Here is a 16,318-nt window from a genome sequence, read left to right on the forward strand (position 1 = left end):
GCTCTGGCCCTCAAGTATGTTAACTTAAATTCTTTAAGCCTCAGTTCCCTCATTTATAAAACGGAAATACGTAATGAATGATTTCAATATGGGATGTAAGAGAGGAAGAGAAGAGGTAAAACTTTGCTTTATTAAAGAAAAGAAGATATAAGTATTGATTAACTCTAGACTTAAGATGAACAGAGTATACATATATATGTTAAAGTACAGAACAAAGTATAAAGAATATACTTTGAACAAAGTATAAGTATGTTAAAATGTGAAGGGTTACCACTCCAAGAATATAATGCATAACTTCCAAACTACTAGATCATGTACCTCAAGAATGAAACCTCAGGAGGAGTCTTTAGCCTATAATTCTGAAACTAATAACACATTATATGTTAATTGAATTTAAATTTTAAAAAATAGAACAAGTGGAATATAAGAAAAAACAGCAGCATAACGCAAGGAAAACAACACAAGCTTCAGAGCCTATCAGAGGCCTGTTCAGATCTTCAATCTCCCATTTTCTAGCTGTATATATTGGACATGTTAATTAATACCTCTGAGGCTTTGTTTCTTCTTTTGTAAAATGGGAATATTACTACTTATGTCCTGTGAATATTATGAAGAATAGATATAATGTATACGGTGCCTGGCACTAAAAGGATTTCAATAAATGGTGCTTATTTTAATTATCAATCAATAAATAATCAAAAGTTTAAAAAAAAAAGAGGAGTCTTTAGGTTGTACATTGACATGGAATTTTTTAAAAACGTGAGTCAATTATTCTGATCAAGTTAAAGAGAACATCAGTTTGGTGCAATCATGTCTTTAACATTTCAAAGTCTTGTTAACATTTTTTTCTTTAAAAAAAAAAAAAGAACAGTCTCCAGGCAGGTAAAAAGAAATGGCTAAAATGTAATAACATCATTTGATATTTATTGAACTTCTAGATATATTAATTTCTATTTATGGCAAATGATACTGGTTTTTATTTTATAGTAATATAAAAAATTTTGTTGAAGTGAGTATATACAAAATAATAACACCGGTGGTATGCTGATATTACAAAACTAAGAAAGTGGTATGCAAATGATGAATTTGCACTAGACAGCAAGAAACCAAACAATATGGGACACCTGGGTGGCTCAGTCAGTTAAGCATCTGCCTTCAGCTCAGGTCAGGATCCCTGCTCAGCAGGGAGGGAGCCTGCTTCTCCCCGAGCCTCCCGCTCCCCCTGCTTGTTCACACACTCTCTCTGACAAACAAAATCTTCAAAACAATTAACTAAGAAAAAAAAAAATCAAACAATAAAAATTCCATCAATCCAACAGAAGAAGGAAAGAAACACCAAAAAGCTTGAAAAGCAGGAAATATAAAATAAGATGAAAAAAGTAAATACAAATAAATTAAAAATCACAATAAAAATAAACTGTGGTAAATTTCCATATCAAAATAGGGGCGCCTGGGTGGCTCAGTGGGTTAAAGCCTCTACTTTCGGCTCAGGTCATGATCCCAGGGTCCTGGGATCGAGCCCTGCATCGGGCTCTGCTCAGCGGGGAGCCTGCTTCCTTCCTCTTTCTCTCTGCCTACCTCTCTGCCTATTTGTGATCTCTGTCTGTCAAATAAATAAATAAAATATTTTTTAAAATTTTTCCTATCAAAATAGTGTCCAATTTTTAAAAAAAGTCAATCTATGAACGATTTATAAAAATCACAACTAAAACAATATAATCATAGCAAAAAGAAAGCAGGTTGGCAAGTAGTATCTGGAAAAACAGAATTCAAGCCAAAAATAATTAAATGAGACAAGAAGGGATATTTTATCCTGAGAAAAGGCATGTTCTATTAAAAAGATATTGTAGTTATGAAGTTTTATATTCTAATGCCATTTTAGAATATATAAAGCAAAAATTATTAGAAATATAAGAAATTGACAGATTCGAAATCATCTTGGGAGGCTCTCATACTTCTCTGAAATTAACAGCTCAGCTAGATCAAAATAAATAACATGAAGAATCTGACAGACTATTAGACCTTAAAAAAAAAAAAAAAAGATTGTATTTTATTTATTTATTTGAGAGACAGCAAGCAAGAGCGAGCACTAGCCAGGGAAGAACGGGGCAGAAGCAGACTCTCTGCCGAGCAGGGAGCCCGACATGGGCCTTAATCCTAGAACCCAGAGATCATGACCTGATCTGAAGGCAGACACTCAACCAGGCACCCCAGATTTATACCTAACAGAGAATACAAATTCTTTTCAAATACCCATGGAATATTCATATAATCTGAGCATATATGAAGCCCAAATGAGGGCTCAACAAATGCCAAAAGGCATAAAGTCTTACATTTCACATAACGACACCACAATGGAAGACAGTGTAGACGTCAAAGGGTTGTCAGCAACAGAAAGCCTACACATTTCTTCTCCAACTCCAGCTACCTGGACATTTAAGAAATACACTTTTAAGGGCACCTGGGTGGCTCAGACGGTTAAGAGTCTGCCTTCAGCTCAGGTTGTGATCTCAGCATCCTGGGATCAAGCCCCACATCAGGGTCCCTGCTCAGTGGGGAGCCAGTTTCCCCCTCTCTCTCTGCCCTTCCCTCTGCTTGTGTTCGCTTGTACACACTCTCCTGCTCTATCTCTAAATAAATAAATAAGTCTTTAAAATTAAAAAAAAGGGATGATAACTTAAGCATTATGTATCAAGGGCGCCTGAGTGGCTCAGTGGGTTAAAGCCTCTGCCTTCGGCTCAGGTCATGAACCCAGGGTCCTGGGATCGAGACCTGCATCCAGCTCTCTGCTCAGCAGGGAGCCTGCTTCCCCTCCTTCTCTCTCTGGCTGCCTCTCTGCCTACTTGTGACCTCTGTCTGTCAAATAAATAAAAATATTTTTTTAAAAAAGCATTATGTATCAAAACCTGTATACTGCAGCCAAACAGTACCCAGAAAAATATGTCGGGTTACATGAATATAGTAGAAAATAATAAAATTCAAAAGTCAATGAACAGAGCATTTTAAAAACTAGACAAAGATTAACAACATAAGCTCAAAGGAAGTATAAGAAAATAACTACTCAAAACTGAAGCAAAAACCAAAGTGAAAATGAAAAAGTATTTGCTCAATAAAGCCAAAAGATGGTTTTTGCAAAGACCAATAAAATGGTCAAAACTTTGACAAATCATTTAAGCAAGAAAAAGGGAGAGAAGACACAAATTTCTTAAAATAAAGATGAGGGGCGCCTGGGTGACTCAGTCAGTTAGGCTGCTGCCTTTGTCATAATCCTAGGGTCCTGGGATTGAGCCCCATGTTGGGCTCCCTGCTCAGCGGGGGGGCCTGCTTCCCCTCCCTCCGCCTTCTGCTCTACCTGCTTGTGCTCTCTCTCAATCTCTCCATCAAATAAATAAATAAAATCTTTAAAAAATAAAGATGAAAACAATAACTACATAAATAAAGGAACTTTTAAGTTGTGAGAGACTGTGGAGCACATCTTTATATTAATAAATTTGAAATGAATGTTTTAGATGAAATGAGTTCTTTCTAGGAAGAAATTACCAAAAATGACTCAAAAAGATTATTTAAGTGAAGACATCAATAATTGAAAAATTGAAAAGGTAGCTAACCATCTCCCCTTGAAAATGGTACTCAAAAAGATTGTCTATGACTAAATTTTAGTAAAGTTTCAAGGAACAGATAATAATCTATTTGTTCTATTGGTATTTTTAGGTTTCAGAGCATAAAAAGATGGAAAGCTTCCCAACTCAAGCTGCTAAGCTACCATAACTGTTACAATACAAAGAACACTAAAAAATAAATCTATAGGTTAAACTTGTTTATGGAATATATAAATACAAAATAAAAATCTATAAACCAATCTAGCAGTCTGTTAAAAGAATAATGTATTATGAACAAGCAGGGTTTATCCCAAGAATTTAAAGATGATTCATCAATAAATGATTACTATATTTTACTTTATTAGCATATTAAAAAATAAAAAGCCTTTATCTCAATGGATGGAAAAAATCTATCTCATAAAACATCAAAACTCATTCCAGATTAAAAACGAAAAACAAAAAACAAAAAACTCAGCAAGACCGAAAGGAAACTTATTTAACTTGATAAAAGTTTATCTACCGTAAACCTATGTAGTAAACCTCATACAACCCCATTTGTGCCAGTTATCAATTTATTGCCTCTCTAAATGAATCCTTCACCAGCCAACTTTGTCAACCAGGATGCTTGCTCTAACTTGGTTCTTTTGCCACTTGGCACAGTGATAAGCCTTGTCAGTAGAGGGCGCTAAAGGGACATGACAGGAAAGCGTCTCTCCTTTGTTCAAGTCCTTCCTCTTTTGTTCCTGGGGCACAGAGCTGACAGTGGCCTGTGTGGGGGACACTGATGCCACTTATTCACCAACAAGTTTTGCTGACATAACAGTAGGATTCTTGCTTACCAAAGAACCCACCATTCCCAGTTTGTCCACTTTATCCCACTACCTATGAACCTGCTCTGACCCAGGGCAATGAAGCAAACATCTCTGTTCCTCCCTTCCTTGGATACCATCCTTTGACCCTAGGGAGTTTCTTTAGAGTTCTCTTTTATCCTTTCTTTGTAGCCAATCCCTTACTCTTAATGATTCTTTTGCTAAACATTCCCTGCTGAAAGAACTGTTGTGTTTTCTGTCACCTAACTGAACAGTGATTCAAAACTGGTACCAGGGCGCCTGGGTGGCTCAGTGGTTAAGCCGCTGCCTTCGGCTCAGGTCATGATCTCAGGGTCCTGGGATCGAGTCCCGCATCGGGCTCTCTGCTCGGCAGGGAGCCTGCTTCCTCCTCTCTCTCTCTGCCTGCCTCTCTACCTACTTGTGATTTCTCTCTGTCAAATAAATAAATAAAATCTTTAAAAAAAAAAAAAAAACTGGTACCAAAAGTAGCTTCTGTCCCACCTTCTCATTCATAAGTCCTACTAAGGCACCCAAAGTCCTTGCTTTGTCCTGTTCAGCAGATAGAATCAGCAAGGGGACTACTACAATGTTTTGTAGAAAGTCAAAGCAAGCAAGATCTCTGCAGACCATATTATGGCAGAAAGAACAGAAGGGACACAGCCCTGATGTGAGCCTGTGAAGATGTACGGTTGACCCTGCCAGGTAAAAGCTAACTGCTTCTGGGGGCGCCTGGGTGGCTCAGTGGGTTAAGCCACTGCCTTCGGCTCAGGTCATGATCTCAGGGTCCTGGGATCGAGTCCCGCATCGGGCTCTCTGCTCAGCGGGAGCCTGCTTCCTCCTCTCTCTCTCTGCCTCTCTGCCTACTTGTGATCTCTCTCTGTCAAATGAATAAAATAAAATCTTTAAAAAAAAAAAAAAGCTAACTGCTTCTGGAGGTTCTTCCAAATTGGGTTGGAGACACAGGCTTTGGTCAGCCGCCTACCGATTGCCAGTGGCCTCTGAAGAATTTCCCTAGTCAAGATACTACACCTAGAACTGTAGCTGCAATTGGAGTCATCAACTGATTGCATTTACAATAGTCTACAGTCATTATCCAAGATCACTCAACTCAACAGGTCACACTGCTTAGCTAAATGGGGATGTGGTAAGTATCACTACCTCTGCTGCTTTATTTTTTGTTGGCACTGATCTCTGCCTTTGCAGTACGGGTGCAGCATCTGCTTAGGATTTACTATGTTGGTAGGAAGGGGAAGTTCCAGAGACTTCTACTTGGTCCTTACTACCATAATGGCCCTCACTCCATAAATCAGAGAATCAATGTGGAAATTCTGTCTGTTGCCGAGTATGTCTATTCCAATTCTATGTTCAGTAATGGGAAATAACTACAGGGTGGATCCACAGAGCAAGTGGGCCTGGAGTAAAGCAGATCTGCCGATCACCTGAGCACTATAATTTCTCATTTTGAGAAGGGATGACCACGGTATTGTTTCAGGTCCCTAGGAATTAATATTAAATCAGAGCCAATGTTTAGTAATCTGAAAGGGTCTGGATATTTTCTGTTTTCCAGTGTACAGTAACTCTAATAATAGCCACAGGTCCCTTTGAGTAGGCTTAGGGGAAGATTCACAGTATATACCTTCCATAATGATGTAGAGTTCATCCTCAGGGGGACCTGGCCCTTCCACTTAAGGGGATTTGGTCTTTGAATTGATTTAGTTCTGGAAATTGGAGGAGAAACCATGACTCTTTATTGTGGTTTTGGCTTTCTTCTGTTACATACATCAAGTAATTCTTTATCAGGCTGCTCATGAATTTTGTTCATAGGGGTACCGATTAATTAGCCATTGTCAAATATCACTAAGAGCAAAGGCATTCTGATTTCTGGTACATCCCCGCTGTCCTTCATGGTAAATGTGTTCACCTTTCTTTGGCAGTTAAGTGCTGCCTCATGTCCTCTGGCTCTGCAGAATCCCATCATCACCACTGAAAGCAGGGAAGCCATTTCAATGATGATGTCACCCATGATTTTACGTGGCCTACCTAGGAAAGCAACCAAAGACCTTTTTGAGGATGTGAGTGCTTCCCTCACGAACAAATTTCTCAATGTCTTAGTATGGGAGTGTCCTCTGGGAAGAAATGTCTCACACTAACTCATTACATGTAGGTGTTCAGCAGCAGATCTGTAGGTCACACAAATTCACTCTGATATTCCCATTTCCCTAAGTCTTTAGATTCTCTCCACTAAATCCTACTAGGGAAGCTGTGGCATCTCCACCTCATTAAATGTGGGCCACTGCCGAGTCGCTGAGTCCAGTTTCAAGTGAACCGTTAGAGTCCAGCTTCACAAGCTATCACATGGGATCCAGAATCTCCAGTAAGTATGTCCATATCAATGAACGTGACTCAGTCTAGCGTTACATTCCACCCTCGTTGGTCTATCACCCTTAGAATCCATTCCCACACATGTCTCCCAATTACAAGCAAAGTCTTGTAATTCTTTAGGTTTATAAGCTATTTCCCTCTGAATTATAGATATCTGAATTACCTGTACCCTGAAGCTTGCTGAGATTTGACTCTAGTTATGGGTCCAGGGACAAGAGGAGTGATTGTGCTGGGTGTTGAGAGAGAGCATCTGACTTAGATGAAGTTATTACTATGGCATTTTCACAGAAAGTAAGACTAATCTCCCAAACCCGCAAAGGCATACTACTTCCACTGGGAAGGGAGGCTCAGAGTTACTTGGGAGTTGAATATTAATTACTTCTGAATACATTGAGATATTCCTATTATGAGTTTCAGTGTCCCATTATTTCCCAATGAATGCCCTAACCTGCACATGAGAACCTGGGCTAGACTATGAATTCATATGTAATATTGACTGAAATACCACTAAAACCAAAAACAGAACAATGGTGCCCCATTATCACTACTACTAGTCAACATTACACTTGACACTCAAGCTATACTATAAGCAACAAAATGGAAACACATATAAATAACAAAAACGAAAATGTAAAATTGTCTGCAGTCGAAAAGATTTTCTAGAAAGCAAATCTAAATGAATTAACTGAAAAACATTAAAACTAATATGAGAGGGCATAAGGCATCTACAGTGATATGCAAAAATGAATAGACTTTCCATATACCATGCATTTACAGACATAGCTAAGAATGTTTAGCATTGTTATACTAGCAAAATTGGAAACAACCTGAATGTCCAGTGGCAGAAGAATGGCTAACTAAATTTTGGTCTACCCCTCAATGGGATATTATATAGCAGTTGTATTGCTATTGGAAACAGTAAGACAAAGTATATTTTTAAAAAAGAGTCTGGAATAATATATGTGGTATGATCCTATTTATGTCAGAAATATTAACAAATAAATAAATAGATGGATAGATAAATACTAAAAATGTAAGTATTTAGGTACATAAACCAGTATGTATATCAAGAAAAAGATTTGGAAGAACTACTGGAATAATTTGGGGGTGATTATGAGAGCTTTCACTCTTTCTTTTCAAAATCTATGTCTTTCTGGGGGTGCCTGGATGGCTCAGTGGGTTAAGCCTCTGCTTTCGGCTCAGGTCATGATCCCAGGGTCCTGGGATTGAGCCCCACATCGGGCTCTCTGCTCCGCGGGGAGCCTACTTCCTCCTCTGCCTCTCTGCCTACTTGTGATCTCTGACTGTCAAATAAATAAATAAAATCTTCAAAAAAAAAATCTATGTCGTGTTACTGGGCTGACAATCTGGGAAACACTGACTTCACCCATCCATTATCCATTCACCCACCAACTAACTCATCGGATTGTCATTAAACACGTGCTAACTAGGCATCTAATACTGAACAAGGAACATGGCACATAATCCTTAAACTGCCTGTGTATAAGATCCCATTCCTTATTAGAAATTTAGATTTTGGTTTTAGTAAAGCCCTGTGAGATAGCAGGTATAAATTATTTTCTTTAACCACAAATTTGGAACTGTTTACTGAAAATTTATTAGCTTTTTCAAAGGTAAACTGAATTCTAAGCTAGAAATGTTTTCCTTATTCATCCCAACAGGGATTTTTTTTAAAACTCCTCTCAGCTTAGTTTGTTATTAGTTTTAGAAGTACTAATTAAAACCACTTCAGTCACATATAATTCACACAAGAAGAAATAAGATGAATAAAGAAATATGTATTTTGTAAGTGAAACACAAACCCATCAGAGCATGGAAAAGTTTTGGGGACCCACCTGCTGCTCTTTTCTAAGGAACGTTTCAATCTCCAGATGAATCCTGTTCTCTTCTTCAGTTTTCAACCTCAGTTTCTGTGACAACAATAAACCAGTATCAGGAAATCTTGCCAGCAGGGTTCGGAATGAGAAATTCTCAATATTAGAGATCTGTGGCCAGATCTCAATTTTCTTTACCAGCTGAGATCCCAAGAATCCTGCCATATTGCTCTAGGGCTGGGAAGTCATTCCCTTCAACCCAGTTCATGTTCACAAATGTCGCTAGGCCATTTGCTGGCATTGTAGGGGACACATGCCAGTGCCCAGGACAAAAGGACTATGATCCGCTTGCCTGGATAAAGTGATGTCAATTGAAGGAGAGAAACCATGCTTCAAGGGCACAAGGTTCTTAGGCCTAGAAAAGGAAATTCCAGAGTGCAAGTAAAGTTTGTAGTCAGGGTTGTCTAACTAACCCAGGGGAGTAAGCTTTCAAATGAGTGGGGCCCAGGGAAAGCAGTCCTCCTCCCCAGGGATGACATGTTTGTTCCTTCCCACCTACCTACTGTTCATTTAGCCATTGGAGCCTTCCTTTTCTAGTGAGGGTCTGCCCCTTGTTTCTTTCTCCTACTCTTTTCCGCGGTGACTTTCCAGCTATATAAATTTAGGTTTGAATGAAATTCAGCTCTTTTGATTTTATATTTCTTAATAGAGGGATAAAAGGTACCAGCTGGGCAGCAGCAAAAACCCACACTTAATAAGCATCTTGTTTTGCCCACGTTACCAGGAGAAATGGCAAGTGGTTTTATAAAATAAGGATAAAGTGACCAAGGGAAGAAAGTACAACTGACTTTCAGTCGTCACAAAAAAACAGTGGATGGGGGCGCCTGGGTGGCTCAGTGGGTTAAGCCGCCGCTGCCTTCCGCTCAGGTCATGATCTCAGGGTCCTGGGATCGAGTCCAGCATCGGGCTCTGTGCTCAGCAGGGAGCCTGCTTCCTCCTCTCTCTCTCTCTCTGCCTGCCTCTCTGCCTACTTGTGATCTCTCTCTGTCGAATAAATAAATAAAATCTTTAAAAATACAAACAAACAAAAAACAGTGGATGTCGGCTACAGCCCATCAGAATCTCTGCCTGCAAATACACAAGACTTCATTCTCTTTTTACTTCTGGTCTCAAATGTGAGAGCTGCAGGAGAGCTGGAGCAAAGATCAAGATACTCTCCCTCTCCTTCCTCCTCTGTTAGCTGAAGCAATATGAAGAGTGACAGCTCAAATGTGTTCATTCCTCAAGCAGCAGTGATTACCTCTATCTCTTCCAGCAAAAGCTCCTCAGTTCTGTTACATTTCTTCTGGGTCTGGGAGATCTGCAGCTCAGTGTTTTTCTTCATATAGCGATTTTCCATGTTGGTTTTTGCCTTCATTTCTTGCAACTGGTCCCTGAGGTGAGCAATATATTCATTCCGACTCTGTAGAGGTAAGACCAAGTTTCTAAATTAAAATACATGCAGGGGGTGCCTGGGTGGCTCAGTTCCTTGGGCATTCAACTCTTGATTTTGGCTCAGGTCATGTTCTCAGGGTCATAAGATGGAGCCTGGCATTGGGCTCTCTGCTCAGTAGGGAATCTGCTTGAGATTCTCTCTCTCTCCCCCTCCCTTCCCGCTGCCCCTCCTCCAGCCCCCCCCCTCTAAAATAAATAAATCAGGGGCACCTGGGTGGCTCAATGGGTTAAGCATCTGCCTTCGGCTCAGATCATGATCTCAGGGTCCTGGGATCAAGCCCCACATTGAGCTCCCTGCTCAGTGTGGAGCCTGCTTCCCTCTCTCTCTCTGCCTGCCTCTCTGCCTACTTGTGATTTCTCTCTCTGTCAAGTAAATAAACAAAATCCTTTAATAAAATAAATAAAAATAAATAAATAATTTTTAAAATAATAAAGTAAAAAAAAAATATTCTACCTCCATTCAGTTCAGCCAATGGCTAAAGCCTACCTTTTGTATCTATAAATCAACAAGAAAATGGATCTATTTTACTATTATTGCACTACAGGAAAGTTAGCCAATAATCATGGACAGTATACATGAAAACGAAGGCTAAGTAGTTCTAAGCATCAAGAATGGGAGATTTTTTTCCTAGTACACTATTTGGATAGTCTGTATACACAAAGACTTCTCATTACCATCTCATTTTGGTAGAAAAAGCACTGCTCTAAATGATCAAAAGACCTGTCTTCTCACCCAAGCCCCCAATAGCTGTGTCAGCCTGGCCAAGTCAGTTAAACTCTGCACGTTTTACCTGCTATAAAATAATAACATTAATATCTGCCCTGTCTGGAATATCTCAGCAAGTGATTGTAAGGAGTTAATTAAGAATATGTAAAAACTCTTTGCAGGTCCCAAAGTGCTTGGCAATTTTAAGGTTTTAATATTCATTTAAAAACTATTCATTCAGTACCATACTAAGCTAAATAGTGGAGAACTAATAGACGTGGTCTTTGCCCTCATAGAGCTTACAGTCTAGTGATAGAGATGTGATTAAAATAAAACAAACTTTTTGAGGCATCTGGATGGCTCAGTTGGTGGAATGTGCACCTCTTGATCGCAGGGTAATGAGTTCGAGCCCACGTTGGGTATAGAGATTACTTAAAAATAAGATCTTAAGGGGTGCATGGGTGGCTCAGTCAGTTGGGTATTTGACGCTTGATTTCAGCTTAGGTCATGATCTCAGGGTTGGGAGAGGGAGCCCCATGTTGGGCTCTCTGCTCAACAGGGAGCCTGCTTCAGGATTCTCCCTCCCTCTGCCCTTCTGCCCACTTGCTCTCTCGCTCTCTCTCTCTCTTAGTTAAAAAATTAACTAAGTAAATAAAGTCTTAAAAAAGAAAGCAAACGTTTTTAAAGGCACAAAACACTCTTAAAGACAACACTCAATAGGACAACAGGCCATGGGAGAGAGTGACAAGGGAGGCCCACATTAGATCAGGTAGTCTATGAAGGATTCTCTGAGAAGGGAATGTTAAATCTGACACCTGAAGGGTAAGTATGGAGGTCACATGAAAAGGGATCAAGGAGGAGTCTAAGAAAGAGGAAAAATAAGTACCCAAGTCCTGAAGCCGCAAAAACCTGGATACATTCCAGGAACTGAAAGAAAACTCTGGAGACTATCCCAGCGAGGGTTGAGAGTAGGACAAGATGAGGCTGGAGACGGAGGTAAGACGGACCATGTAGGCCCTCCGAAGCACTAGTATGGGGTTTGAATTGTAATCCAAGGGCCATGGGAAGCCTCAGAAGGGTTTTAGTCGGGGAGATAACATCTGATCATTTGAGAAGAACAGATGCAGCAGGAGTAATTTCACAGAGAGATGATTGGTTAGCTGACAGCATGACAAGCAAACACAATTAATAATGAAAACACACTGCTTTAGTCAGAGATCGCTGTTTCTCTAAATACCAACCAACTTTAGTTCTGCCGTGTAAGCTGGATGGAGTTAGTTCTAAGCATTCGAAGAAACAGCAGAAATCCATCAGGATTATCCACCATGAAAAGCAAATATGGTTTAAAGGATCATAGGCCCCTAAACTTAGTCAGACTTCCTTCAACTCATTTTGTCTGACTTCTTGGTGTAAACACTATGGAATCATTCCAATTATTCAGTTGTTCCGCCAGTACCAGAGCCTTCCAAGGAGATGAGTATCTCTGGCTGAGAACATGTTACCAGTCCAGCTGGCTAATACATTGCAGTACTTCTTAACCTCTTAAAAGCTGTAGGATTGTGGGCAATTTACTTAACCTAAGACCTTTCTCAACTGTAAAATCCTGCCAGTGTCTTGCACAACTTAGCTACTCAATAAATGTTCATTAAATGCATTTTAAGAAAAGTCTTTTTTGGCTCCGTTTTCCCCTTCTTTCTACACTCTATTTCCTTTTCCCATCTCTTTCCATTTTGCTTCCCTCCTCCCTTCTGATTCAAGCTGTATGGTGGTCAGTGATAAAGTCTGGATTTCTAGGAAGACTTGAGTTAGAGCGAAATGTGACAGCTTCCCTTCCTCATCGGCTGGAATCTTTATACCTATCTAACCATGTAGTCTTTCTTTGACACCCTGCTTATATACCACTTAAGCCCAGAAAACCTTTTCTAGAAAACCTCAGCCCATATAAATAACTGCAGTTTTGTTTCTCACAGAATCTAACGGTGTTGAACAGTCAGGTATTCATTAAATAGCATCAACACACAGATATACTTTCAAAGACTCAAGAAAATGTTCTGGTCAGTTTTCTTTATCAAACCAAATATTGAGTCTTTTGGAGTAAAAATATGAAGATCATAAATGCAGAATTAAAACTCTATGAGTTTCCACCTCTGGCAAGAAAAAGATATTATGTTATGTAACCTAATAAGATCTTAAAACATTGGTCTACAATTTCCCTACTGAGCTGCCCAGGCGTCCCCATAGCAACGGCATTTTTTTTTAAAGATTTTATTTATTTATTTATTTATTTGTTTTATTTATTATTTGACAGAGAGAGATCACAAGCAGACCAAACCTGACTTACAAATCACCAAACTGTCTTCAGATCTGTACTCGTTATTTGAATTCAGAGGAGCACAATTTAGTAATGGAAACAAGCAGCCAACCAATTACAGTTAATAAGGCTCCAACAGCTGCCACAAAAGTTTGAGCCAAAGGATTTTAATGGTGGTGTCTGTTTTCATAATTGAACACAAAGCAGAGATGAGGGTTTGATTGGAGGGAAAAAGGAAAATGGGAATGTGGTCTATTTAAGTGGCAAAAGCCACAGAAAAAATACAGTTCTGTATTAAGTTAACATCTGTAGTTGTCTATGACTAACAGTGGCAGCTTCTAGAATACTCTCTGAATAAAATCTGAGCTACACAGTCCCCCATTCTTTTTTTTTTTTTTTTAAGATTTTATTTATTTATTTGACAGAGAGAGATCACAAGTAGGCAGAGAGGCAGGCAGGGAGAGAGAGAGGAGGAAGCAGGCTCCCCGCTGAGCAGAGAGCCTGATGCGGGACTTGATCCCAGGACCCTGAGATCATGACCTGAGCCGAAGGCAGCGGCTTAACCCACTGAGCCACCTAGGCACCCCACAGTCCCCCATTCTAAGATGCAGATGAAACAGATCCAGATTTCTAAAGTTTCAGGCTCCAATTCCACCCATTCCTTCATTTCCATTTGAACAATTTCCTTTCCAATTGTACCAATTTCCTCTTCCCTTTTGTGATAAAGTTTCCGTACACCTCACTGTCTTGACGGATCTCCGCTGAGTAAACTCTTTTAAATGTAATGCCTTATACTATACACAATATTATACATGTCTAACTACAACAGAGGACAAGGAAGTATTTTTTTCCGTTGTATAAACACAATAGAGTGCCACAAAATGCAGTAATCAAAACAAAGAGGAAGCCCTTCAGATGTTTTTCACAAGACTGATCATGATTGTCAGGCTTCTGAGGACAATCCAGTAGAAGCAGCACTATAAAAGGGAGACTTTGCGAAGTCTACAGATGATGGGAAGGCAGACAGCTTTTAAAAATGCTGCTACTGGGCGCCTGGGTGGCTCAGTAGTTTAAGCCTCTGCCTTTGGCTCAGGTCATGATCTCAGGGTCCTGGGGTAGAGCCCTGCATCAGGCTCTCTGCTTGGTGGGTGCCTGCTCCCCCCCTCCCCGCTCTGCCTGCCTCTCTGCCTACTTGTGATCTATTAGGTAAATAAATAAAATCTTTAAAAAAAAATGCTGTTACTACCACAAAAGTGATAAGACCCTAATCTCAGGGATTCATGTTAAAACCTGGCTAAGCCTCTAATGAAACTATTGAAGACAAGTTAGGTCTTCACAATTCTCAATTTACAGGAGTCTTCTAAACAAAATGAGACCTTTCATTTCACTTTTGCCTCCTCTTGGAGTCAGTTCAGGCTCTAAAAAAAGGCTTTTGAATTCTGTTATCTATTGCTTATCATATACTGGCTTTGAGTTGCTTGCAAATTAGCAAACGTGCCTTCTATATCTTCATCTACTTCCTTAACCCATTTTGGAGCCTAAAGTTCATCAGAGTCAGCTCAACCTGTTGTCTTAGGTACTCAACTCTATATCCAGTCCCCCCAAAAAGGAAATCAGTGTCATCAAAGAGAGTACAAAAAGCCGAGAGGCTAAGTGAAGAAAAGAACTGGGTAACATGCAAAAGTTAGTAATAGTGTGGCCAGAGAAAAACCAAAGTATGGTTTGGAGGATGGAGTAGTTCAGGCCTGTTTTAAAATAAGAAGCAGGGGCACCTGGGTGGCTCAGTTGGTTAAGTGTCTGACTCTTGATTTCAGCTCAGGTCATGATCTCAGGGTCGTGAGATTGAGCCCCTGAGTGCTGAGGCTCTGCACTCAGCAGAGAGTCTGCTTGAGATTCTCTCTCTCCCTCTGCTCCTGCCCTCATCCCAAGAGCACGTACTCTCTCTCTCAAATAAATAAATCTTAAAAAAAAAAAATTATGCAAAGCTTCTGCATAGCACTGAGCTTTCCAAAGTATAGTCAGTGACCATGGATGGCAATGTGATTGCTGAATAAAGAACCAAAAGCTGAGGAATTAGTGGTGCTACCATTGGCATAGGGCCACCCGGTCTAGACATTCATGTGAATCTGGATCCAAGAAACTTTAGGGTTACAGGGCATCCAGCTTTGTGCCCTTTGGCCCCTTCTGTAACCAGTCAAAATGAGTTGGAATGGGTTCATATCCTTCACTGTTACCTCATTTAACCTCAATAATCAGGGCAAAGATGAAGTAAGTGAAGGACTCTTCTTTATCAGCCAACCTTCTCCTTGAAGATATATATATCTCCTTCAAGGAGATTATATATATATCAGTGCTTGGGATACACTGTAGGCAGTTAGAAATTAGTTCTATTAGGATTTCTAACACACTTAGCAGTTTACAAAGTTATATATAGTTTACAAGTTTACAAAGTTATATATATATACACGTGTGTGGTATATATATGTGTGTATATATGTGTACATATATAAGCAATTATAATTGCTTATATATGTACACATATACACACACACACACACACATATGTATATATATAACTTTGTAAACTGCTAAGTGTGTTAGAAATCCTAATAGAACTAATTTCTAACTGCCTACAGTGTATCCCAAGCACTGATATATATATAATCTCCTTGAAGGAATGTGTATATATATGTAATATATGTATGTACATATATGTATTTATATATAATTGTAAATAAATACTATATAATATATATGTTATAAATTATATATAATTATATATTTTTATATATTTACATAAATATATAAATTTAAGGGAAATGAGAAACCCTAGGCCCAGGAGAAAAATAAATCCTCCGAGGCATTTTGTTTTGAGAATATCTCCTCAATGCTAAATACCTTAGTGGCAGCTCCAGCACTGGAAAGGTTTATGGTATGTTCTAGAGGCAGCAGGATGAGGTAAGGGTAATTGCTTAAAGAAACTCCTGGTCAACCTAAAGCCACAGGTCTGGAGCAGATTAGATATAGCCCTAAGAAACACAACAACAAAGATTACAGACCTAGAACTTCAACATGGTCCAAACCCTGACCCCCAGGGACAAGGCAGATGTCTTACATGACGAGCCTCCCCCATGTACAGGACACCCATTGATGGTGTTTCC

General features: G+C 39.5%; 1 protein-coding gene across 6 annotated transcripts in view; it reads right to left on the reverse strand.

The window, feature by feature from the left end:
• DRC9 (dynein regulatory complex subunit 9) overlaps positions 1–16,318 on the reverse strand; it is a 56,952-nt gene that overhangs the window by 3,441 nt on the left and 37,193 nt on the right. For 5 of the 6 annotated variants that reach the window (XM_082700108.1, XM_082700105.1, XM_082700106.1 and 2 more), the window contains exons 7-8: positions 9,947–10,108; positions 8,668–8,742 (exon numbers count right to left, since the gene is read on the reverse strand). In XM_082700108.1, the coding sequence (XP_082556234.1) occupies positions 8,668–8,742; positions 9,947–10,108 (237 nt within the window). The remainder of the gene's footprint in view (positions 1–8,667; positions 8,743–9,946; positions 10,109–16,318) is intronic. The other variant, XM_082700110.1, reaches the window with a different exon arrangement.

Source organism: Mustela nivalis, assembly GCF_964662115.1.
Source record: "Mustela nivalis genome assembly, chromosome: 1".
Classification (NCBI taxonomy): domain Eukaryota; kingdom Metazoa; phylum Chordata; class Mammalia; order Carnivora; family Mustelidae; genus Mustela; species Mustela nivalis.